Genomic DNA, 22,736 nt, shown 5'->3' with positions numbered 1-22,736 from the left:
CTTCACCTATCATACGATCCCTCCTCTGGTGCTCTGATTTTTTGTGCCCTTCAGCAGACACTGGCAATCCCATCAGATCATCCCAGCCTTGCTCCCCTACAACCCCCTATTGCAGACAGGCCTTACCCCCCAGCTATCTCCCTCCCCAGGCTCACACGAGCAGCTCTGCAGCTGCTGGTGATGCAATATCTGCAGCTTGTACACTCAGAATGACTTGTCACATCATGGGCACAGCTGCAGCACAGGGACACCAACAGCAGGGATGAAGTCACAGTGGCCTGAGGTGGAAGAGGATAAGGAGTAGCCAGCTGCCCTCCTTCCAAATGATGTGTCCTTGGTTTGCTTTAGCTAGACCCAAGTGAGCAAGATGCTGGCTCCCAGCAGACAGAGCGGACAAGTGTATGGGGACATTATGGCAGCACCTGGATGGTGCTGAAGCCTGGAAAACCACATAACAAAGTGAAGCAGGAGCTGAGGAGCTTCTGCGAGGCCAGGTCCTACCTAACGCTTGGGTCCCAGCGCCACCTAAGGGTGCACCAGGACGGAGAAAAATGGGTGATCCTATGCTGTGCTTTCAGCCTCAGACCCTGATGCCAGGCCAGGATAGGCCATCTAGAGTCACTGGGCCAAAGCTGGAGCCAGATGTGACCCGAACGGAGGTGAAGCTTTGCTTAGATTCAGTATCCATCAGACTATCTCCAATGGCTGCAGCAGAAAAGTAAACGATATGCATTACTGGATTATGACGACAAATTATGTGGAATTATGCTCTTTGTTGCTATTTGCTTTCCTGTGCCACACCACCTCTTAGGCTGCATGCTTGGATCTGCTCACAAAGACTAAGAACAGGACTTTTTACTCCAGCTCCAAATCAAGAGCAGCCCCTTGGGAAGGTGTTATTTGTCACTTAACTTTTCCTCTAAGTTCTTTTCTGTGCAAAAATTCTCTTGCTCAACATGCTGTGAAAAGGAGACTGACCTGTAAGTCAGACCACAGATTTCCCCAAGCCTCAGCAAGCTTTGAAGCCTGCAGTTCATGCCATTTAACAACACAGCAACGTTTCTAGCACTCCTTGTGCAGGGGTCATGAGGCAGTTTGTAACACAGCTCTTTTCCCCAGGACTCTAGGATTTTTATTATTACTATTTTTTTTTTTATTTTTAGAAAAGCATCAGACCTCTCACCGTGGATAGCTTTTTCAAGAGAGAACCTGTTAAGGGAATATCCAGTGAGATCTGCTCTGAACTCACAGCCACAAGTTTATAAAATCAGTACACTGGAAAAATAAACTTGGAAAATTGGTCCTTTCTTACCCGCATGCTTCCAAAATGCTAAAAGCAAATACAAGTTACACAAGAGGCTAGGTAACTACAGATTTTCTAGATTTCAGGTATGAAGCCAGAGAAAATCTGCTTTATGCAATTTGAAAAGCACCTGACTTTGTTAGATTACAATATAGTCCCGCACTGTGGCAATTCTCAACTTTTTCTTAATGCATGCTCTGCTGGTTACATCCCACCTCATCTCCTGAACTTGAGTGGTGTATGCAGCAGTTCTCCATTTCAAGATCCTATCTCCATGAAATGTAAACCTGAGAGCAGCAGAGAACACATGATGATACCAGTAGCTAGGTAGATGGGGCAAAGACAGGGGTGGGTCACAGAGCACTGCTGAGGTTGGAAAGGAAGCCCATGACTGCTGGGAGGTGTTTTCCGATAGTCGTCATCATTATAGTACAGAGGTCTCTAAAATCCATTGTCAAAAGGAGAACAGTCCTCTGGACCTGGGCACCAAAGTAACGTTCAATGTCTCATAGATAGGTAAGAGACAGATCTATAGCCCTGAATATCCTCACGGTCGGAGCTAAATGATACTAAAGTGTCTTTTGCAATGGGGGTTCGTTGTGAACCTAACAATAACTTGCTGATCTCTATTTCCCCTAGAAAGACTAAACTACCCCCATTTACGGTGGGTCATTTCTAGATATTTGAGGACAGTGTTTCACACAAAAGCTGTGATTCAGTGAGAGCCCACCTTCAGAAGCAGCTCTTCATGCTCCTGCTCTTATACTTTGCCCTCCCAACACCTTTATATTTTGGGAATAGATCTGAAATACAAAGAAAAAAATATATACTTCTGTTCCAAAATAGACATCAGTGCCCTCTGGCTCACAGTACAACCGCACAGAAAATCTTGCTGGCAATGTGAAGGCATGAAGTATTGCTCAGGGAAATGAGAGGAAAAAACGGGAATACATTACACTAGGATTGTCGCTGAAGAAAACACGTTGTTAAAACCATGGCCTCAGACTGGTCAGGGCAAGCAAGATAACAGCTTCATTGTTTAAGGCTAGTAGCCATTTGAGTTTTACAAGGATATCTACAACAACTAACCTCCAAATAATTCTTATTCTCCAGGCAGCAGTTTCAACTACATATACTTTCCAGGGAAAAAGAGTTGTATAAATAAAACTACACTATCTGTACATTTTTATTTTAAATTAACTGGCATATCAAACAGTGCTTGCATATCAGGATATATTAACATTAACATCAAGAGCTGAGTGAACCTGAAATCAATGGCGCTGTATAAAAAAGATCTTTTGAAGAAATGCTGAGCTATACAACATAATAACGTAATCTGGTTGATTACAAACTCTCTTCTCATAACACCAGACCTGCATAACCTAACAACCAATATCACTCTGTACAAAAACAAAAAAAGGGCAAAAGCCCAACTTAGCAAACTTGGAGCTCAGGGCTCCCTGGTGGCTCAGGCAAAGCTCTATCCAGGGTAAGAGGCAGTCATTTGGGAGCCTTTCCCTCGGTATCAGTTCACCCGGCAGGCTCGGATCATGAGCAGCTGGAGGAGGATGAAGACGGGTGACATGATGAGCCCATACCAGAGCTCCCGGGTGTGCTCCACCAGCTTCTGACACAGGAGCATCTCAAAAACAAACTTCAGGCTCAGGATGGTGAGGATCCAGAAGAGGCGCAGCACGGCCAGGCGCTTCTCTCCGTCCTGGAAGAGCCGCACGGAGACAATGGTGGTGAAGTAAGTGCTGAGGCCGTCGGCGGCGAAGAAGGGGATGAACACAGTCCACCAGGAGAGCATCGAGCCTTCGCTGTCCACCTTCAGGACGAGAAGCACGGAGAAGACCAGGAGAGCCAGGAGGTGCAGGAAGATCTCGAAGGTGGCAAAGCCCAGCCATTGCACCAGCTCACGCAGGGAAAACAGCATCTTCCCGGGGGCCCGGCCTGGCCCACCGCCACCGCGGGCACACGGGCCCTGCCGGGGGGACAGCGTCAGCCCGTCATGCCGTCAGCACCCCGCAGCCCGGGCCCGGCCCTGCAACCCCGGCCCGGCCCGGCCTCCGACCCACCCCGCCGCCCCCGGCGCGGTCCCGGCCCAGCCCCGGCCCCTGACCCAGCCCCCGGCCTTAGGTCCCCGAGCCGGCCCTCCAGGCCCCGCCGCCGCCGCCGCGCACCCGCACCCGCGCCCGCGCCGCCCATCAGCCGCCGCCCCGCCGGCAGGTCGCGCCAGCCCCGGCGGCGGCTGATGACGTCGGCGGAAGCGGAGGCGGCGATGCCGGGCGCACGGTGGGTGCCGCGGCCCCGGGGCCGGGCCGGGCCGAGCCGAGCCGGGCCGGGCCGGGCCGGGCCGAGCCGAGCCGAGCCGAGCCGAGCCGGGCCGGGCGCCCCGCCCCGTCCCGTCCCGTCCCGTCCCGGAGCCGCCTGGCCGGGTGGTGCGGTGCTTTGGGAGTCGCTGCTGGGGCCCCGCCGGGCCTTCCCCGGTCCTCGCTGTCCCTCCCCGGCAACCACCGCCTCTCCGCTCGCAGGGATCGGCACCGGGGTGCCCCCCCCCGGGGCGCCCCTTCCCTCGGTGCCCCCCCCCGGGGCGCCCCCTCTTCCCTCGGTGCCCCCCTTCCTTCGGTGCCCCTTCCCCGGGGCGCCCCCTTCTTCCCTCAGTTCCCCCCCCCGGGGCGCCCCCCCTTCCCTCGGTGCCCCCCCTCCCTGGGGCGTCTCCCCCTTCCCTCAGTTCCCCCCCCCGGGGCGCCCCCCCTTCCCTCGGTGCCCCCCCTCCCTGGGGCGTCTCCCCCTTCCCTCGGTGCCCCCCTGAGGTTTTCCCTCCCCTAGGGTGTTCCCCCCTCCCACAGGTGCCCCTTCTCCAGCCCCCTTGGCCCTCAGGAGCCCCCAGGCTGGGTGAGCGGTGGCCGATGCTGCCCACCGAAGACCCCGGGGCTCCCCAGACCGGGGCGGTCACCCTGTGGCAGAGGTCCCCCATGCAGGGTGGCCTCCCTCCCCCCAGGGCTGGGAGCTGGCTCGGGCCCCTGCGGGCGCTGCTTGTTGGCGGTAGGGTCTGCCTCCCGCTGCGAAGGGCAGCGCCCCGAGGGACCCTGAAGCTGGGGTGATGGGGGACCTGCCTCTCCTCAGTGGGCGGTTGTGGCAGAGACGTGCACAGGGAAAAGCAGTTCTGTTCCTGGAGCTGAGCGAGCAGTGTGCATGTCCAGAAGGGCACATAGGATGTGCCAGCTCTTCTGGAAAAATCCATTCGGCTCTGGGCAAGGGGAAGGTCCCTTGGAGCTGCAGCCCCTCTGCAGGAATTGGTCCGTAGAAAGGCCAGTAGTGTCCCCTCCTTAGTTTTTATCAGCAGCTTTTCTGGAAGTGGTACACATTCCCCGTAGGGGTGCGGTAAATTTGCGGCTCTGGCATCCTGCTGGGTTGAATTTCCTCTGTGCTGTGATTTCCAGTAATACCTAGGCCCCTTGTTGCTGGGTGAGAGCAGCACAGGAGGCGTCTTCTCCTGCAGTTGAGAGCACCGTGTCTAGTCAAACTGAGCTCCCAGGCTCTGCTCCTGCCTGCCTCCCCTCCTCGGCTGTCAGGTCTCATGGCATTAGGGGAAACAGATGTGTTAAAATGGGAAACCTGAAGACTGATTCCAAGGATGTACTGACCGCAGGTGGGGAGGCCAGCTAAAATGAGCTAGAATGTGAAACACTGTCCTTGGATTTTATACCCCCAACTCATCCCCCTCCCTTTGCCCTGGCAGCAAGGACAAGGACTGTCCAAGTACTGTCACTCCTGCTCCTACAGACAAGGATGCTGGGTGAAGAGGGTGTCACCTACTCAGTGCTCTCTGAGGATGGAAAGAGAGCCCAGGAGGCTTGAATCCTGACCTTTTCATTGAACTATTAGACTATCTCCGTCCTTGCTGTTTGCCAAAGTATGCAGTGTCTTTCCCCCAAAGTACACTTGATTAAAAAGCTACCAGAACTCCTTTGAAGCCTGGGTAGGTTTCAGGGTGACTGCTAGCCCAGAGCAGAGAGAAGTCCAGCGTTACCTTCCCTTACCTTGCCTTAAGTCCCCTCTTGATGATTTCTTTGGTACTTTCTCTTTCAGATGGCAGAACGGACTCTCCTCGTTCTTTTTGGCAGCCAGACTGGGACAGCTCAGGACACAGCTGAGAGAATTGGCAGAGAAGCCAAACGACGCCACTTTCAGTGCAGAGTGGAGGCACTGGACAGCTATGATGTGGTGAGTGGTGATGCAGAGAGGTGCCCCAGGCAGTTCTAGTCTTGCTCCATCTCTACCAATCCCATTTCTAGGGCTCAGACATCTCCCACCCTTGCTATGACCTCCTATATTTCATAAGATCATGCCTCTCTGTCCTCCCTGAGGGCAGCTTGTGCTTAACTCAGCTGAAAATGTGAAAACTGAGCAGTGACTCTTGGGATACAATCACTGTTAGATGACAGATGCCCAGCCTTATCCAGTGTTTCATCAAGCGCACTTCCTACAAGGCAAGGAGCACCAACGATCTCTTGCTGCAGGCAGTGTGTGTGGGGAGCAGATGACTGTACAGTGTTGTCAGAGGAGGATGTGCCATGCGGGGGCTGTGGGTTTATGCCAAGCGTGGTCTGTCCATGAACTGAATCTAACATGATCAGCTGGGTCTGGCTAGCTAGGGGCATATGTTTGTAGGCTGCTGACCTGAGTGCACCTTTCTATGCTTGTCTGTGCACAGGCGAACCTCATCAATGAGCTGTTGGTGGTATTTGTGTGTGCAACCACGGGCCAGGGCGACCCACCTGACAACATGAAGGTAGGATGCATTCCAGTCTATGTTGCTTTTATGGATCTGGTCCTATGACTGGATTTACTCCTGAGCAGCTTCAGTTATGGATTTCTTGGAGTTGGAGGCTTTGAAACAACACCAGTCATCCTTGCAGGGTAATGTCAGGTGGATGCTGGCTCACTGAGTGGGGCTGAGAAGCATCTCCTGTTGCTGGTGGGATGTGAACAGCAAAGATGGTGAGATTTCAGCAGCTTAACAGCTAAGAGGAGCCCCTGCCTTAGCAAGAGCCTCAGATTTGTGGAGACCTCACAGGGCATCATCTTTCTGGCAGGTAGCACTAGCAGCTAGCTTCAGGGATTGCTTTTGTAGAATAAGGCACTCTAAGGTTACAGCCACTGGCTGAACAGACATACTCAGCAGAGGAAGCTGCCAGGCTGTGCTCCCTGCCCTGTCAGGACTCGGCAGGAGGGACCCTGTGGAAGAGTGGAAGTGGGGGTCACTGAGGGAAGGTGTCCTTGCCGCAGCAGTATGACTCCCCAGCCGTGCTCCTTTATAGATGTTCTGGCGGTTTCTGTTCCGGAAGAACCTGCCGCCCAGTTCCCTGTGCCAGATGGACTATGCTGTGCTGGGCCTCGGAGACTCCTCCTATCCCAAGTAAGCAGATCTCCTTGGCTCTTTGCCTGCCCTGCAACAGCACATCCTCACAACTCTGGCTGCAAGCAACAGCAGAGTGCCTGGGGAACGGAGGGGGCAGAGGGAGACAGAGGTCTGGCTCTAGAGCAGCAGCTTGGACAAGGTGAAATTCCCACCGTCCTTAAAAATCCTTGCCTTATGAGCTCATGTTCCTGCTAGACCCCCCGAATTGGGCTGCTACCTGTTTCTCTCCTCCCAACCTCTTCAAGCAGATGCTTTGCTGGAGCATCTCAGACACTGTTGCCCAGCCAGGTCTTGCAGTCATGCAGTACTCTCTTTGTATCCCAAGAAAGCAGTAGTTTCAGTGGGCCCAGCCAACAGGAGTCACCAAACACAGAGTTTTAGGTGGCATCCAATCCCAAAAGATTGCTCCTGTGTGCCCTGCAGGGCTGCTGTGAGATAGGACAGGAGTGCAAGTGAATGGTGCAGTAAAGGGGAGTGGTGCGGTAAAGGGGAGGCTAGAGGGAAGGAAGTATTTTTTTGTCTGGGGTGCAAGCTGCTCTGAAAGGAAGCTGGACCCTGCTTCAGTCCCCCTGCTTGAGTCCTAAGGAGCCTGTTTTGCCCAACAAGCGGCAGCCAGCTGCTTCTCTGAGCTGTCCCGGCATGGGCTGGGGTGGGCAGGGCATAAGGCCAGCTTGTGTGTGCTGCAGATGGCTGGACCTGCCTCTGTGCTGCTCCAGCATGGCCCTGGCAGCATGTGGGCTCATGTAACCCGTGTCTGCTGTCGTGTGGGAGGAGCACTGCCCATTACAGCTGCAATTATTCTTTGCTCAGGTTTAATTTTGTTGCGAAGAAGCTGCACAAACGGGTGCTACAGCTTGGGGGCAGCCCTCTGTTGCCAGTGGCGTTGGGAGATGACCAGCATGACTTAGGGTAAGAGCCCGGTGTGGACGGATGGCAGGAGGGAGAGCCCTGGGTCACATGTCGGAAGCTGTATTTGGGCTTGAGGTGTCAGTGATTGCAATTGCACGATCTTAGTGGATTGGCTGTTCTGTTCAGATATCAGTGGTTGTGCCCCAGAGGGCAGGTGAGTGCTGAGAGCAGCTGAGAGAGGCACTGGTCTGAATCTGGAAGGGGAACAGCATGCAGTTACTGTCTGTGCTGGTAAAAGGCAGCAGAAGCAGGTTTCCCCAGGGGGCAGTCTAGCATTGTCCATGTGCAGTGGGAAATGTCAGGCTGGCAGGATGAGGGTGCAGAGCCATAGTGGTACATGGCACTGCAGTGTCCTTCTACCATGACGGCTCCAGTGCAGGCTGCAGAGGTAACAGCCTTTGAGCGTGGAGAGGTGGTGGGAGCTGCTGCAGCCTGGATCTCCCCCTCGCAGGCCAGATGCAGTGGTTGATCCATGGCTCCTGGACTTATGGGACAAGATCCTCACCTTGTATCCTCTCCCTCCTGGCCTTGAGATCATCAGTCCAGATGTGCGGTGAGTGCAGATGGTGAACCGAAAGTGTTGACAGCTTTCCAGCCCCCCTGGGAGCTGGCTGATGTGGAATGCCCTGATTTCTTGGCTGCTTCCAAGGTGGAGATACGCTCTGCTTTCACCAGGAAACCTCCCCACACAGCTCTCAGTGTCTCAAGTATCCTTTAGACTTTGGCCTTGGGTGGTCCATCTTCTCCCTCTAGATGGAGTATGCCCTTGTGCCTTTGGTGGATGTTAGCTGCCCTGGCAGGGTTCTGCACACCTCACTGTCCCGATATGCCCCTGTGCTTGGCCGACTTGTGGAGAGTGTTTGCCCAGTCAGCTTAGCTCTGCCTGCTCTGATGCCTTCAGGATTGCCTATCTCTTTCTTCTGGCAGTCTGGCTGAGTTGTGTTCTCTTACCATGTATCAGCTCCAAGGGTCAGGGAACATGGGTGGTGGATATTGTGGGATACTTCAGGGCCTCTCCCCTGGCACTAGCCTGTAGACCTGAGGCAGCAGAAGAGCTATGGCAGGGAGGTTACTGTATTCAACTTCTGTCTTCCCCACAGCCTGCCCCCAAAGTACACCCTGCACTACCTGGCTGAGGACTCCTCATGCTTTGATGATGGCCTGCTCCAGCCAACAGCACCCAGGGCTGTTCCCTCTGAACTGCATCCCTTTGCTGCTCGGATGGTGGCCAATCAGCGGGTCACAGCAGAATCCCATTTCCAGGATGTCCGGCTCATTGAATTTGATGTCACGGGCTCAGGGATCACGTGAGCATTTTCCTGGCTTCCCCCAAGTTTTGCTATGTGGGAAGCTGCCGCCTCCTGCCATGGTTTGATGCAGGAGCTGTGCTGTCCTTCCCTGCTGATCTTTGGGGTCCTGGCCTTGCAGGGTGTCTGGCTGACCTGACCTTGGCTTCTGCAGGATCCCTCTGCCCCTTTTGTTATGAGGGACGATCTGCTGCTTCCCAATCTGCCACAGGTCTGTGTTCGTACTACCCTGGTGAAGGGGAGTCAGGTATCCCATAGCTTCCTTCCCCTTCCACTCCCCTCCTTCAGCAATGTCTGAGGCTGCAGCCTGTTTTCCATGGTTGCGTCCCTGCTGCGCTGTTTACCCCCATGGCAAAGACATGGTGGGCTGTATGACACAGTGTGGGTTGTGCCCATGGGCCAGTTCTCTTTACCTTGTTAAGTCAAAGAGCATAATGTTAGTGACACTGCATTTTTTGCTAAGTTTGGATACTGGTCCCAGTGCTCTGCCCACAGGCCTGCCCTGTGGCTATGCTCAACAGGTCCTGCTGTATCTGCAGATTCAGCGCAGGAGACGTGGTGATGATCCAGCCCCAGAACTCCCCCGAAGACGTGCAGCAGTTCTGCCAGCTTCTGCACCTGGATCCAGACAGACACTTTGTGCTGAAGCCCTCAGAGCCCAGTAGGTCCTTCTGACTGCTCCTTTCCCTTCCCTACTGGGTTGGAGCAGCCCACTGAGCTCTGGCCCAACTTGGAGCTCTGCTTTTAATGTTTTGGTCTTGGTAAATGAGGAGTGGGGAGTGACTGATGAATAGAGGACATCCGCCTGTCTTGCTGTGCTGAGGGTCTCCTTCCCTCCCAGCTCTTTGTCTGTGGGGATCCCATGTTAGGGCCAGTGCGATTCATGGGAGGAACCCAGCTGTGTCTGGGCATCACCCATGCCTTGTGTCTCCACATCACCAGCCCAGAGCATGGAGGTTCGCAGGCCAAGACCCAAGTCGGGTTGCTCAGGCTGCTGTCCTCTACCTGTGCTTCCTTACTCTGTGTGTGTTGGCCTCCCCACTATACCTGTGCCCCAGAGACCTACTGCAGTTACTTCTGCAGCCGCACACTGGCACCAATAAGTGGAGAAACCCTTTGGAGGCACCCACGATTCCCTTGCCAGGCACTGCCATGGCTCTGCAATCTGCCTGATGCCAGGAGAGTCTTCTCTCTTCTCCCAAGTGTCCGTCCCCTCCCTGGTTGAGCACTGTCCAGACTGACTGGGAAATGGAATCCCACAGAGATCACAATCAAAGATGGCAGGAAGAGAGTGACTCACCATGATATCTGCTGGAAAACTTCATTCCTTTTCCTGACGTTATGAGGCTCTGACTTGTGCCCTGATATGCTTCCTCCTTTTCTGATTGCCTCCAGGAATGGGGGAACACATCAGACATCTTCAGCATCAAACACTTTTTGCTCATACAGGGAGAGCGCATGGATCACTTGATACTGGTCTCCCTGGTGCGGCCTGTACCAAGAAAGGAGAAGTCTTGGACCTTGCAGAGGACACAGATTAACCACCAACTCCTCTGCTTGATGCCAGCTGAAGCTGGAAAGTGCTGTGGGATGGGCTTCTGTGGCCTAGGAAGTGTCCAAGCCACTACAATAGGGAGGGACTTATCTGTCTCCAGGATGCCAGAGCTCCATTCCCACTACCTCTGAACATTTTTGATCCTGATCTATCCCAGCATTGCCACTCTAGTATTTCGACCCACCTGCAGGGATCTGCTTCTCCTGAAGAATCACATATCTTGATTAATGCATCTCCAGATCAGCGTGGAATCCATCAGGCTGTAAAACATGTTGGCACATCAGTTTGGTTTAATTAGTCAGATGCCAAATTCAGGCAGTTCTTCGGTCCTCGTTGAGGTAGCAGTACCCAGGGCTCTTCCCATTCTTCCTAGTGTCTGCTGCTGCATGTAGAGATGTTCTCAATGCTCCTACAATTTGCAGCAGACATCTGCTACTTGACCCAGAGTGACTGACCCTCCGAGACAGCGCGTCTTCCCTTCCCTCCTTCTCTCTCTCTCATGTCCAGCAGTGCTGGGATTTTGGTCTAGCAAGCAAACCCAAGAGAAGTTCAGACTGTTGTGCATATTCTTGGGGGAAGTGGGAAACACGGACAGGCCTTACACCCAGGACATTGCTAGTTATTTCCACTGCAGGGTATGCGAGCAAGGTGGGACCCGTATGTATGAGGCAGTGTCCGGAAGCACTTACATACAGTAAGGGACTGTTCTCTGTTCGACCCTGCCAGATTTCTCTTTCACAAGCCAGTGGGCTTGCAGGGATGGTGGTGGTTCAAGTCAGCTCCACTAGTACCTTCCCATGATGTGCAAGTGCTCTGAAACAGCAGGGCTGCCCTTGCTTTGGGCACCTGGGGAGTACCAGAGCCACAGGGGCAGCAGGCAGGCTGTGCTCGGCTGTCCTGGCTGGGAGCTGGCCCTGACCTCTCCCTGGTGCTTTGCCTTGCAGGCACAGCCCTCCCTGACCTCTTGCCACAGCCCTGTACCATCCGGCACCTGGTTACCCATTATCTTGACATCTCCTGTGTGCCCCGGCGCTCCTTCTTCGAGCTCTTGTCCTACTTCTCTACAAATGAACTGGAGCGGGAGAAGCTGCAGGAGTTCAGCTCTGCACAGGGCCAGGAAGAGCTGTACAGCTACTGTAATCGACCTCGCAGGACCACTCTCGAGGTAGAGCTGGGGGAGCATGGCAAACCTACACAGTGAGGGCTGTGTCTTGGGGTAAAGCACCAAGATGTTTATTGACTAGGGAACGTAATTTACTTCACCCATTTTCTGAAGTTTCCTCAGATTGCCACTGGTGGTGAAGACCTTGGGCCAAATCCTTGGGCTCTGCGGTAGGCCCTGTGCTGCAGCCTGGGAACTGCTGTGTGCAGGATCCTGGGGACAAGGGGAGGGCGGTGGTCCATAAGTTGGTGCTTGGACGCACCTGGTGTGATGCCTTCGGTCGAGTGGCGTGGGCAGTGTGGTAAAGCAGTGGAGGGGAGCCTGTGCCACCCTGAAGAGCAGGCAGGGCTGCACCAGTTCTAATCTCTGCTTGACTTTGCCAGGCCCTTTGGGATTTCCCTCACACCACATGCGCCATTCCACCCGAATATCTGCTGGACCTCATTCCTCGCATCAGACCCCGCGCCTTCTCCATCGCCTCCTCCATGCTGGTAAGAGCTCGGTCATTCCAGATCTAATGTCAGGCACTGAACTGAGGTCCTGGCAGGCCCTGGCCTAACAGCTTGTGATGTGCATGCTGCAGATGTTCAGGATATACTCCCAGGCCCTGTGAACACCCACAGCACACCCAAAAACCCACTCTGCTTTGAGCCTGCAGCATGCTGACGTACTGGATGTTAACTGCTGCGCCGTGGCCAGCCTCTGACTTAGGGCATTTGCCCTCCTGCGGCCCTGCAAGTGCTGGGGGCTGGTAAGGCATGCTGCAGAGGCCTGGGGTCCTCGTCCTGTGGAGCTGTGGGACGTGTTGCCATGGAGGCTGGGAGCGTCCCTGCACCATGTGGCCATGGGAAGGCTGAGGTAGTGTTGTTTCCTGTTGCTGCCAGGAGGTGGCAGGGGGACCTGGCCCTGGCGGCTTGGCAGACGTCAGCCCAAGCACCCCACTGGGTTTTCCCTCCCCAGAGGTCTCTTGGGTTGGACTGTCTCTGTCTGCCTTGCCAGCTGTGCAGAGCATTCCTGCCGCGATGCTTCTCTGGGAAAGCCCCTTTCCCCAGTGGAAAGGCTTTGAGCAAGGATGTACCTACTTATGTGTCCAAGCAGCCATTTCAGGTGAGGTTTCCGCTGGGAGCTCAGCACAGGAGCTATTCCTGGAAGAGTCATTGGACTTTTCCTGCAGAGCTGCGCTGTGTCTGGCCTGTCCCGCTCCTCCTGGATCTGCTCCCTGCCTGCAGGCTGACACCTTGTCTCTAGTCGTTGGTGACACATGAGAAGTTGCCTTCCATGTAGGGATGGACTCTTGCCACTCTGGTGCTCTGCTGTAGCCTGTATTTTTTTTTATCCTGGATGTCTTCATTTCTCATGGTTCCTGTCTGCACACAGGCTCACCCCAACCGGATCCAGATCCTCATGGCAGTAGTGCAGTACAAGACGCGGCTCAGCAAACCCCGCCGTGGTCTTTGCTCTACCTGGTTGGCTTCCCTCAACCCACAACATGGTAACAAGTTGCTTGGACTATGTGGAGGGCTCTGTGCACTGGCCGCAAAGCACAGTGCTGATCCCTGGGGACGATGGTGGAGCTCTGTGTGTATTAGCCATGCAGCTGAGCTGCCTGGACCTTAGGTGGAGCACCACTGCTGCAGGGAAATGGAGCAAAACAGCTGGTCAGGACGGCTGAACTCACAGTAGCTGTCCTTCCTCACTGCTCCCATGCTCTTCAGAGCACAGCATGCCTTTGCCTCTCCCCAGCCTGCCCTGAACACCCTGCATGCCTGGTTTTCACCCAGCTGCCCGACCGGCCTGCTCCCAGTGCCAGTGTGCCTTGCTGTCCCCACAGTTGGCTGCTCCTGGCATCCTGGAGCTAGTAATGTTCTGGTTGCTGGACACCTCCAGCCCCATAGCACCAGCTCCAGGAAGAATGGTGATTCCTTTGAGCACATCTGTGCTGTCCCTCTAAGCCTCTGTGTGCCACTCTAATCATGGAACCCCGGCAGCTGGGTCCCCTCGCAAGTGTGATAAGCTCACAGGGTCTCCCTGCTGCAGGATAGCAGGGGATTGATCTGTATGACTCCAGGGCATGACTGGGTCTTCTTAGAGTACCTAGATGGGGATCTTCACCTCTCCTTTGGCTCCCTTGCATGATAGCCAGGTAGAGATCTCTGCTTACCTCCGCTGCTGTCTTTCATGGTGCCCAGTATCTGTGTGAGGAGGGGGCTGTCCCACAGTGCTGTGGTACTTCTGCCTTGCTCTGGGATTCACTTAAGTGCTTTGCACAGTGACAAAGCACTTGCTGGGACAGCTGAAAGGCTTTTCACACGCACATAGTGTGATATTGCCGCGTGAGTGCCTTGATGCTGAGGTGATGTTAAGCCAGGCACAGTCCATATTTCTGGAGCGCTGTGGAACAGCTGGAGCCTGGCATAGCTTTGGGCTGGCCTAGGCAGTGCCCTCTGCAGGGTATGTTATGGGTACAGTGGTCATGGAGCAATGCTAGTCAGTCTGTTTGTTTTGCAGGAGATGTCCGGGTGCCTCTTTGGGTGAAGAAAGGAGGAATGAAGTTCCCGGTTGACCCTGACACCCCTGTGATCATGATTGGCCCTGGCACAGGAGTGGCACCTTTCCGAGCAGCAATACAGGAGCGTGTAGCACAGGGACGGAGAGGTGAGGGAGGATCCTTGTAGGGACTCTGGGGTGCCTCTTGCTGCAGGCAGCTTGTTCAGCATACACAAAGGAAGGATTGGGGGGCTCCTGAGGCTTTGGACAGGCACAGGCTCTGCTGTGGTTAAGTGGGAGCAAGCTCAGCTCAACTGTTACAGGACAGACCACAGGTATGTGGGCTCTGGAGGAGGCAAGCACCAGAGCCTGGTGTGTGCGAGCCATGTGGTTATTCACAGGCTGTGTTGCAAGGCTGTCCCCTGGGTCAGGGTAGGGCCTAGCATTCAGTTGCAAGCTCTGCAGAGGCTCTTTCTTGACTCTCTGTAAGCAGAGAAGGGTTGTAAAGCTCATCTTCTGCTGGACAAAGAATCAGTCCTCTGCCTGCCCTTGTCCCATCCTGCTTTCCCCCAGCTCAGCTGCAGGTGTCAGCCGGAAGCTGAGAATGGGCTGACAGAGGTGAACGTGCAGCCCTGGGGCCAGCTGTCCCTGCTCTATGTACCCCACAGTTCTTGCTTGCCCTCCCCACAGGGGACCTAAGATTGCCACAGGCCACCTGGCTTCAAGCTTACGTGGTTCTTGAGCCCTCCTGGCTCTTCCCTGGCCAGGGCTATCAGCCAGGAGTGTTAGGTGAGAGCTGGCCTTGGAGTTCTGCCTATGGATGCTGAGGACACCGACGCTCCCCAGCCCTTGTGGGGCATGTGATCCATCCCAGCATGGCCCTTTTGGTCTGCTCTCCGCAGGGAACTGCTTATTCTTTGGCTGCCGACAGAAATCCAAGGACTTCTACTGCCAGTTGGAGTGGGAAGAGCTGGTGACAAAGGGCTTCCTGACGCTTTTTACGGCCTTCTCCAGGGACCAGGTTAGTTCCCGGAGGAGAAGGATGTACATGGAAACAGCCCAGGCAGCACTGACAGGGCGCTGCCAGTGTTTCTGGGCCCCTCTGCCCATTGGCATGGCCTGTGAAGGAACTGCTGGGATGGCATGGTGGTCGCCGTACTCCCTCACGCTACTGTGGTCCTGCTGGGGTGCAAGCCAGGGATCTCCACCAGGAGCACAGTGCTGCTGCCCAGCTGGGCACGAACTGGCTCAGTTGAGCTGGGAAGGTCACTGGGACAGGCTAGCAAGCGCCAGAGCAGAGAGGGTGTTAGTCAGCTTTGTTTAGCTGGAACACGTGAGTGATAAAAGGCTCCCAAGCCTCCCAGGAGGGGTCACCAGACAATACCCTTTTTCTGTTGAATGCCACCCTCTCAATTGCATCCCTCTGAGTGCTGGCTGAAGTTGAGCAGCTTATCCTCCTGTCCCGGCCCTTGGTACCTCCATAGTAGCTCTCCCTAGCCATACAGGAGAAAGCTCCCCAGAAGTGAGAGCACCTCAATACCTCAGCTGCTCCCTTTGCTCTCTCCCTTCTTTCCCAGGCTGTGTTTTCATTGGGCAGCTCTCCCTCTGCCTCTTTCTTCCCTCTGGGCTACAGGGTTTTTTCTGCTGGCTGGAGAGGCTCAGTGAACTGGGACATTTCTGTTTCACTGCCTAGCCCTCTCCCGTGCTGGCACTGGCACTGAAAGCTCAGCATGGCTTTGAAACAGAGGTGTCTGCCAAAAATGGTCAATGAGAATTGGTATTTCCGGGTAACTTAACTATACCAGACCTTTCTTCCTCGATGTGTGCACGCATTGACTTTAAGCCAACATCTGTTATCTGGTCACTTATAAGCATGAATTGAATCTCTCTGTAAAAGCTTTCCTACTCTTTGATTAACAAGAGCAGCATTGCTGAGGTTTGCTGGATGACTACTCTGCCTTTTTTTCTGATGGTTCACATAGTGAAGGGAGGACCTGCTGCTACCCAGATCTGGAGAGCAGCCCCAGAGCCGCCTCCTGCTCTCACAGACTCTGCAGGGACAGGACTTGTGTCTGTGCCTCCTGGCCTCCGTGCTTTGCCTGCTTCATGGGGCAAGGCTGTTTGATATGAGGGTCTTTTGCCATGGAGCCCTTGCAGTGCTGCACAGGGAGGTGAGTGGGAGTGCAGCCACGTAGCGTGTGCTGCATTAGGCTGCAGTGATTGCTATAGGCCTTGTACCTGCAGTTCTGGGGGATGCTGTGGATATTAAGCCATTGAGTACTTCTTGTACTCTTTTTCAAAGAGCCTGGCAGGAGCTGTGATGCTACATAGCTGAGCAGGCTTCCCCTCTTCTCTCTGTAAGGTCACCTCTGTAGTGACCTTCTGTCACATCACTTGTGCCCCAGTGGTGCAGACTGATCCCCGCCTAATGCGACTGTTGTTAATTCTCAGCAGGATGCATTGGAGTTTAGCTGAGACACTGTGACCGGAGTTTGTCATCTGGGGTGCTGTGGTTTCCAGGTAGCTACAGGTCATTTAAGGACCTGCTCAAAGCCCCAGCCTCATCAGCAGAGTCTCTGTCAGCACTTAGCTGATTAACGCTAATGATGCTGAAGCTGAGCTACCAGCTGGCTGTGTTGGTGCTTGTGATGGGCTTGCTTACCTCCTGCAGCTCCTGTGGCTGGAGTCAGATCAGTAGAGCTATGCTCAGGGGTGACCTGGCTCTGTCTTTCTACAACACAACTGCTGTAGCTGTGTGAGACCAGCTGACCGTGGGGTGACCAGCTCTTGTGACAGCCAGGGTGGAAGGCTGTTTGGGGTGTTGCCCACGCACACCCCTGGACTAGCTCAGAGGGAGCCTGAAACCCAGCAAGAGTCTTTTTGCCTTTAGGGCTAGACAGGAGGGAGGAGGAGATGGGGTGGAGGCTAGGCTTGCAGTTCAGCTCACCATTTTGCAGAGTCTGGCACGGTGAGACCTGCAGCAGAGGGCCTGGCCTGCATCACAGTGTCACCTTTGTCACAGAGGAGCCATCCAGGCCGGCAGTGAATTCAAGCACATTGGCAATGGTGTTCCTCTTGGGCAGAAGCCAGGGCTGTGGGCAGTTGGTTGGATGGTTACAGTCTTGTGGGTTAACCCTTTGGGAACTTCCCTCAGCTGCTCTCTACTATGCTAAAAGCCTCTTATATCCAGTCTCTAACCACAGTGCAGGGGCAGGGAATGGGATTGAGGCTGTTCCTTGAGGCTTCCTGCCCTTTCAGACCTCCAGCTGGTGCTAGGGCTGGGACCGGCATCAAAAGGGTCCATGGGAGGAGGGTCTTCCCGCCCTTGTGCAGCCCTAGCACAGAGGTCCACAGAGCCTGGCTGCTTCTTTCCATGTTGGAATGGAAGAGAGCTGGGAGAGGAGAGGAGCGCTCCCAGGGGCACCCTGGCTCATAGCTTTGCAAATCCTTGCTGTTCACCAGAGCTGGTAGCAGACGGGGAGCAGTGAAGGGATCTCTCTCCCAACAGCCATTCAGGGAGCTTTCCCCACCAAAGCTCCCACCGCTGTACCCATCTCCCTCTGACCTGTCCCAGTGCACCTGCCCAGGGGCCTTAGGATCCCCTCTGTGCAAAAGAGTTGATTCAACTGCTTCTCTGAGCATCTGGTGCCCCCTGCTCTCCGAAGGGGCTGTACTCCCCTGAACTCCTGGAAATGACCCCTGGGAACAAACGGGCCATGCTCCAAGGGCCAGGCAGGCATGTGGGTGATGGGGATGCTACTGGGGCTGGTGGGTTCATCACTGTGTTTCCCTGCAGGAGGAGAAGGTGTATGTTCAGCACCGCATCCGAGAGAACCGAAAGCTGGTGTGGCAGCTGCTGAGCAGCAGGAACGCTCATGTCTACCTGGCTGGGTAAGTGCCTTGGAAGCACAGGTCTCCTCACAAGAGCTGCACGTCGCTCAGGCTCTCTGGGCGCCTTTCCTTATCCCACCTCCCAGGAGGTCAGTTCAACAGCCCAGCGTCCAGAACAAGCACACCCTGCACCCCTGCAGTCCTCTGTGGGGCTGCAAGGCCCTGCTCCCATCAGCATGGACCCTCAGAGCCCTGGGCATGGCTGTTCCTGCAGTCACGCTGGTTGTAGCTGCACCATACTCAGCCAGGTCTCTTACAAATGGGGTCAGAGTGATCACTGGGGTGCACCTGAAAAGTTGGGGGTAGTGGTTCTGGTGTGAAAATGAATGTCCTGGATGAGGCTGTGACACCAAAGGTAGCTAATTGCTGAAACCCTGAGGGCTTCAGCTTGGCACGTGGTAACTGAAGAGGCGGAGAGTGAGAGGCGGTGTCACTCAGATTGTAGGCTCCTTGGCTTCTCACCCACGGCAAATGTGAATGTGGGAGAGTTCTGGCCATCTTCATACAGATCCTGTCTGGCGAGGCTTAGTGAAACTGGAACAAAAGCTTGTGTGGTTCCTGTGGCTGCTCAGGTGAGCAGGGGGCTTTCAAAGTGGTATGCAGCCAAGGCCTGCTCCTCTGTGCTGTGGCTTTTGAGCAATAGCTTTTGGGATCCTTGGCACATCCTGGCTGTCTCTTAGCACCTTCTTGGGACAGGCGTGGACGAGCCACTTTGAACCGCAGCCTGACTCCCTTGAGAACTTAGTCATTTGCTAAATGCTTTACCTCTGCCTTGTTCTGGTTTGAAATTTCCAACTGTTGTCCAAGAAGTAGTGTCTAGCTGTTAAAAACTGGGAGCAGTCAGAAGCAGAGGCCTGCAGCACCGCACCTGGCTCTGTGGCTATTTCACTCGGCAAGTCCCTTAACCCACCTGCCTTAGTCCTTGCCAATATGGTGGGGAGGGGGCCTGCTTGCCTGCTGCCCAGGGCATGGCCATGTGGTTGTGAAATGCTTTGGGTCCTTGAGCTCACGAGAAGCAGGGAATAGTGTTTGTCCTGAACCCCTGTGACCTGGAAAGCACTGAGCTGTGCCTTGCTGTCAACATGAACAGTTAATTGCAGGAGACTTTTTCCTGCTTGTCCTGCACGAGAGCGGGAAGTTCCCTGCTGCCTCGCAGGGTGAGACTGGCCTCGCTGCATTCCTGGGAGAAGGAGGTTTTTTGTTTACTGTGCAGGAAGTGTGGAGGCTAGGCTGCCAACTGCCCAGTAACTCAATCCTTTGCTGCTGCTTGGTCTGACATGCCTCATTGCATCGCAGGGCCTTCTAGAGGGCCTTATTCCGAACCTGTGATTCCTACCTACAGATCTGGGATTCAGGTTTGTTTTTCTCCCTCAGGTTACACTAAGGACAACATGTGAAGGTTGTACCTCCACCCACAGCCCAAATGCCAAGACTGCATTTGTTGGGCAGTCAGTTGGGGGCCCTGGCATGGTGTCCTGATGCTGCGCAGACCTGTGGGTCCGCCTGTGCCAATCCAAATTCCCTGGCAGTCTGACCACCCTTTTCCATGCTGTTTGCTACATTCTGGTGCTGAATGCTGGAGATGCTGTGGGATCTTCCAAGGAATTTGAAATGATTCCTCTTTCTCAGAGTCTGGAAAAGAGCAGAGGTTACATGGCTTCTCCTGTTGCAGGATTTTGGAGTAGCCGTAAGGATGCTATTTCCAGTGTCAAGGTTACCCTGAGACCCAGCTCACTGGCCCTAGCGTGGCCAACGGTCTTTGTCCCTGGCACTGGGGTGGCCCTCAGCCCTGATCAGGCAGATGTGATCTCAGAGCTTTGACCATCTCCGTTGCGTGAGTAGGCTGTCCTGTTCCCAGCAAACACTTTCCCACCCCTACGGAACAGATCATACCATGTATAAAGATGCCCAGGTTTGTGGTAGTCCTGCTCCCTGGCCTGCATACCTCTGTTGTAAGCTTCCATTTGACTGCTGGGATTTCACAGATTGCCGAAAGGGAAGGTGCAGGGGGTTGACCTGAAAATGGCCTTTTTTCCTAGAAATAATTCACAGGTTCAGCCATGCTACGAGAAAGGTGGCAAACTGACTCTTGGGCTGCGTATTGCGGACAAATGGCCCTGGGCCCTGTAGTGCAGTGTTCCTGCCTTCCCCAGGTTTTGCTGGCTGGGGCAGGGCCCAGGGAGCCAGGGCTGTATCTTGTCTTTAGCTGTGCCCCGCTCCTCTAGCCCATGGGATAAAATGTTAAAAATACATCTCGATTTTTGCAAAAGAGAGATATTTGACATGTTCTCCACTGCAAGCCCAGCTGTATTAGCTTCCACTTGCATATCAGTGCCTGAGTCAGAAGCAGTGCAACCCTTCCAAAAAAAGAAAACCTGCTTTCTGTATATTTTGGTACATTAATCAGCTTCAAATGCAAGTCAAAATTCTGCCTTATTCTTGGGGAACAGCAAGGACTTTGCCAAGTGTTCATGCCAGTTGGAGCTGCCTGGGAATTTTTTCCTTAGGTGTATTTTGTTGCACAGTCAGTCCATCAAAATGAAACTCTCTCCAGGAAAAAGTCTGAATTTCTTGTTTTCTACAAGAAATTGCATTTGGAATGATTGAATCCCACTTGAGCATTTTCTACATAAGAACTCGTGTTTACTTCGTTTCTTTTGATTTGAAGCTTTGGTTACAATTGTCGGCATCAAAACAAGTCATTTCAGATTTCCTGAAAGGAGGCATGTGGATGGACTCAAACGGCTGCGTTCTTTTGTATCCCGCTCAGGACCAGATATGTTTTCCATTGAATGTTTCCCATGGGATGAAAGAATAGTTTCTTGCCCTCCTGTGGATAAGTTATGACTTGTGCAGTCCCCGTTTCAGATCCCTGTCTGTGTCCATGTAACGATCCTCATAGGACATGAGGCAAAATGTTGGCCAGAGTTAAGGCTACCAAGCTAGGGTGGTCCTGGGTACCTAGGCCACCTCTTAATCTGCAAATGCCAGCACTTAAAAACTGTGTGTGGGTAACGGCATCACTTTCTAGGGAGTGGTGCTAGCTGCCGTTTGAACCCTGTCATTTATTCAGTTCCAGGGAGACAGTGTTGCCGGCTGAGGCAGGTTCCCCTTGCCCTGGTTCAGCGGCAGCCTCTGCAGGCTGGGGTGGGTGCTGGGATTCCGGCCACAGTGACACGACTGCCTTGTTGCAGCAGGAGCCAGTGTTTGGGCTCCTGGAGCTGCTGCCTCCCCTTTTTGGCGGCTACGGGTGTTGAATCCCAATGCCTTGCGGGCAGCAGAGTTGGAAGCAGCTCTTTGGAGCTGTGGTCCAGCTCCACAGCTCTCCTGCCTTGTTTGTGAGATGCAGCAGTGGTCTAAAGCAGGAGTAGCTGGTCCCCCTGCTCCTCTGGGCTGGGACAGACAGGGCTGTTCTCCGTGGAGCACTGGGGATGCTGATGCAGCCCCAGTTTTCCTGCTTGCCCTGCATCACAGCACTTGCTCTCTCTTCCAGGAATGCCAAGCAGATGCCAGCAGCAGTGGCCGAAGCCCTGCAGTCAGTGTTGCAGTCGGAAGGAGGCCTGTCAACCTCCGAAGCTGAGGAGTATTTCACAGCCCTGGAACGATCCCAGCGCTTCCAGTCTGAAACCTGGTCGTAATCTTGGCTTTCAGCCTTCCCCCTTCCTCCCTGTAAGCTGCATGGGAGAGCCTGTGCCTAAATAAAGGAGCCAACAAAATGATCTGCCTCTGGCATCTTCCTTGGGCCAAGATTATCTGAGACAGCGCAGGGCTTGGCGGAGGGGGCAGATTTACTCAAGCAGCTCTTCCCTGATGGCTGTGGGGCCAGGGTTCCCCTCACCAGTCTAGTGGGCAGGAGGAACCCATCTCTCTGCCAGGCTCAGCCTTATTACTGCTGCCCGTGCTGATGAATGTGAGGTCACAGTCCCCACAGGCTGGACGTGCCTGATGCAGACGCTGAGAGCCCTTGTCCATCCTGTTGCAGCAAGGGCCAAAAGCATCCCCCATGAACTGCACCTCCCCGTTCAGAGGGGGATGGTGGGAGATGAAGGCCTAGTAAGCGCAGATTTGTTGAGGTAAAGTCCAGCTCTCCATGCCCTGGACCTAACTGGAGCGGAGACCAGAGGTCTCTGCGATGGGATGCTGCTGGCTGATTCTTGTGTGGGACTGAGCTGCCTTCCTGGGTGCTCCAGCTCACAGGGTCCCTGTGCTGGATGAACAGCACCCACGGGTATTGATAGAGCTATGGCATTGGCAGCAGCCATTGTTTATGGTAGGACCTAAAGGAAATGAGCTGTTGCTTGGGAATCTTTCCACCCTGGTATTACTCAGCAGCAGCGCTGCTTGTTGGAGGAGACTGCCTTGACAGACCTGTTCCTCTTCTCTCCACTGACTGAGGCTAGTGGGGACATGGAGAAGGAGGAAGGCTTTGATCCCCTTATCAGTTTGCCAGTTTGTCTTCCTGAGTCTGCTCGAAGATCAAGTCTGAGCTCCCCAGTTACCAGGGACTGTTTCCATTAAGTTATCCCATTCTCTGCATTATTGGCAAGACTTGTGAGCTGCAGCTTTGCTGGGCCCAACCTCTAGCTCATCCTGCAGACCAGAGCGAAGGCTCTGTTCTTCCTTCCTTGGGGTCCCCTGTGTGGCAGAGCAGAAAGTGCGTACGTAGTGTGGGGGTCGGTAGTCCCTCTGCTGGC

At 54.3% G+C, this 22,736-nt stretch overlaps 2 protein-coding genes across 5 annotated transcripts; one reads left to right on the top strand and one right to left on the bottom strand.

The window, feature by feature from the left end:
- Positions 1–2,471: 2,471 nt before the first annotated feature.
- On the bottom strand, positions 2,472–3,546 carry TMEM203 (transmembrane protein 203). Of its 3 annotated transcripts, none has more exons than XM_068914396.1 (2): positions 3,493–3,546; positions 2,472–3,287 (listed from the first exon to the last, which is right to left on the bottom strand). In XM_068914396.1, exon 2 carries the CDS (start codon positions 3,237–3,239, stop codon positions 2,829–2,831), a length of 411 nt encoding a protein of 136 aa, XP_068770497.1. In that variant the 5' UTR covers positions 3,240–3,287; positions 3,493–3,546; the 3' UTR covers positions 2,472–2,828. The 3 variants fall into 3 exon arrangements, with proteins under 3 accessions (XP_068770497.1, XP_068770499.1, XP_068770498.1); XM_068914398.1 differs by having other exon boundaries at positions 3,499–3,543; XM_068914397.1 differs by having other exon boundaries at positions 3,487–3,522.
- NDOR1 (NADPH dependent diflavin oxidoreductase 1) lies at positions 3,542–21,766 on the top strand. Of its 2 annotated transcripts, none has more exons than XM_068914393.1 (15): positions 3,542–3,598; positions 5,399–5,533; positions 6,024–6,101; positions 6,631–6,728; positions 7,542–7,640; positions 8,092–8,193; positions 8,741–8,947; positions 9,487–9,608; positions 11,447–11,667; positions 12,048–12,155; positions 13,042–13,156; positions 14,173–14,319; positions 15,054–15,172; positions 17,948–18,042; positions 21,536–21,766. In XM_068914393.1, exons 2-15 carry the CDS (start codon positions 5,399–5,401, stop codon positions 21,678–21,680), a joined length of 1,791 nt encoding a protein of 596 aa, XP_068770494.1. In that variant the 5' UTR covers positions 3,542–3,598; the 3' UTR covers positions 21,681–21,766. The 2 variants fall into 2 exon arrangements, with proteins under 2 accessions (XP_068770494.1, XP_009666391.1); XM_009668096.2 differs by lacking the exon at positions 3,542–3,598 and adding an exon at positions 4,750–4,958.
- Positions 21,767–22,736: the final 970 nt, after the last annotated feature.

Source organism: Struthio camelus, chromosome 20 (assembly GCF_040807025.1).
Source record: "Struthio camelus isolate bStrCam1 chromosome 20, bStrCam1.hap1, whole genome shotgun sequence".
NCBI classification, from domain to species: domain Eukaryota; kingdom Metazoa; phylum Chordata; class Aves; order Struthioniformes; family Struthionidae; genus Struthio; species Struthio camelus.
Note: the sequence above shows the minus strand (reverse complement) of the source record. Positions and strands in the feature narration are given on the sequence as shown.

What these genes read in the sequence shown, in the direction of transcription:
- TMEM203 (XM_068914396.1), bottom strand. Translation starts at nt 3,239, where the DNA reads ATGCTGTTTTCCCTGCGTGAGCTGGTGCAATGGCTGGGCTTTGCCACC.
- NDOR1 (XM_068914393.1), top strand. Translation starts at nt 5,399, where the DNA reads ATGGCAGAACGGACTCTCCTCGTTCTTTTTGGCAGCCAGACTGGGACA. An exon ending in ACCCACCTGACAACATGAAG is followed by an intron (nt 6,102 to 6,630) that starts GTAGGATGCATT and finishes GCTCCTTTATAG; the next exon opens with ATGTTCTGGCGGTTTCTGTT. An exon ending in GTCACGGGCTCAGGGATCAC is followed by an intron (nt 8,948 to 9,486) that starts GTGAGCATTTTC and finishes CTGTATCTGCAG; the next exon opens with ATTCAGCGCAGGAGACGTGG.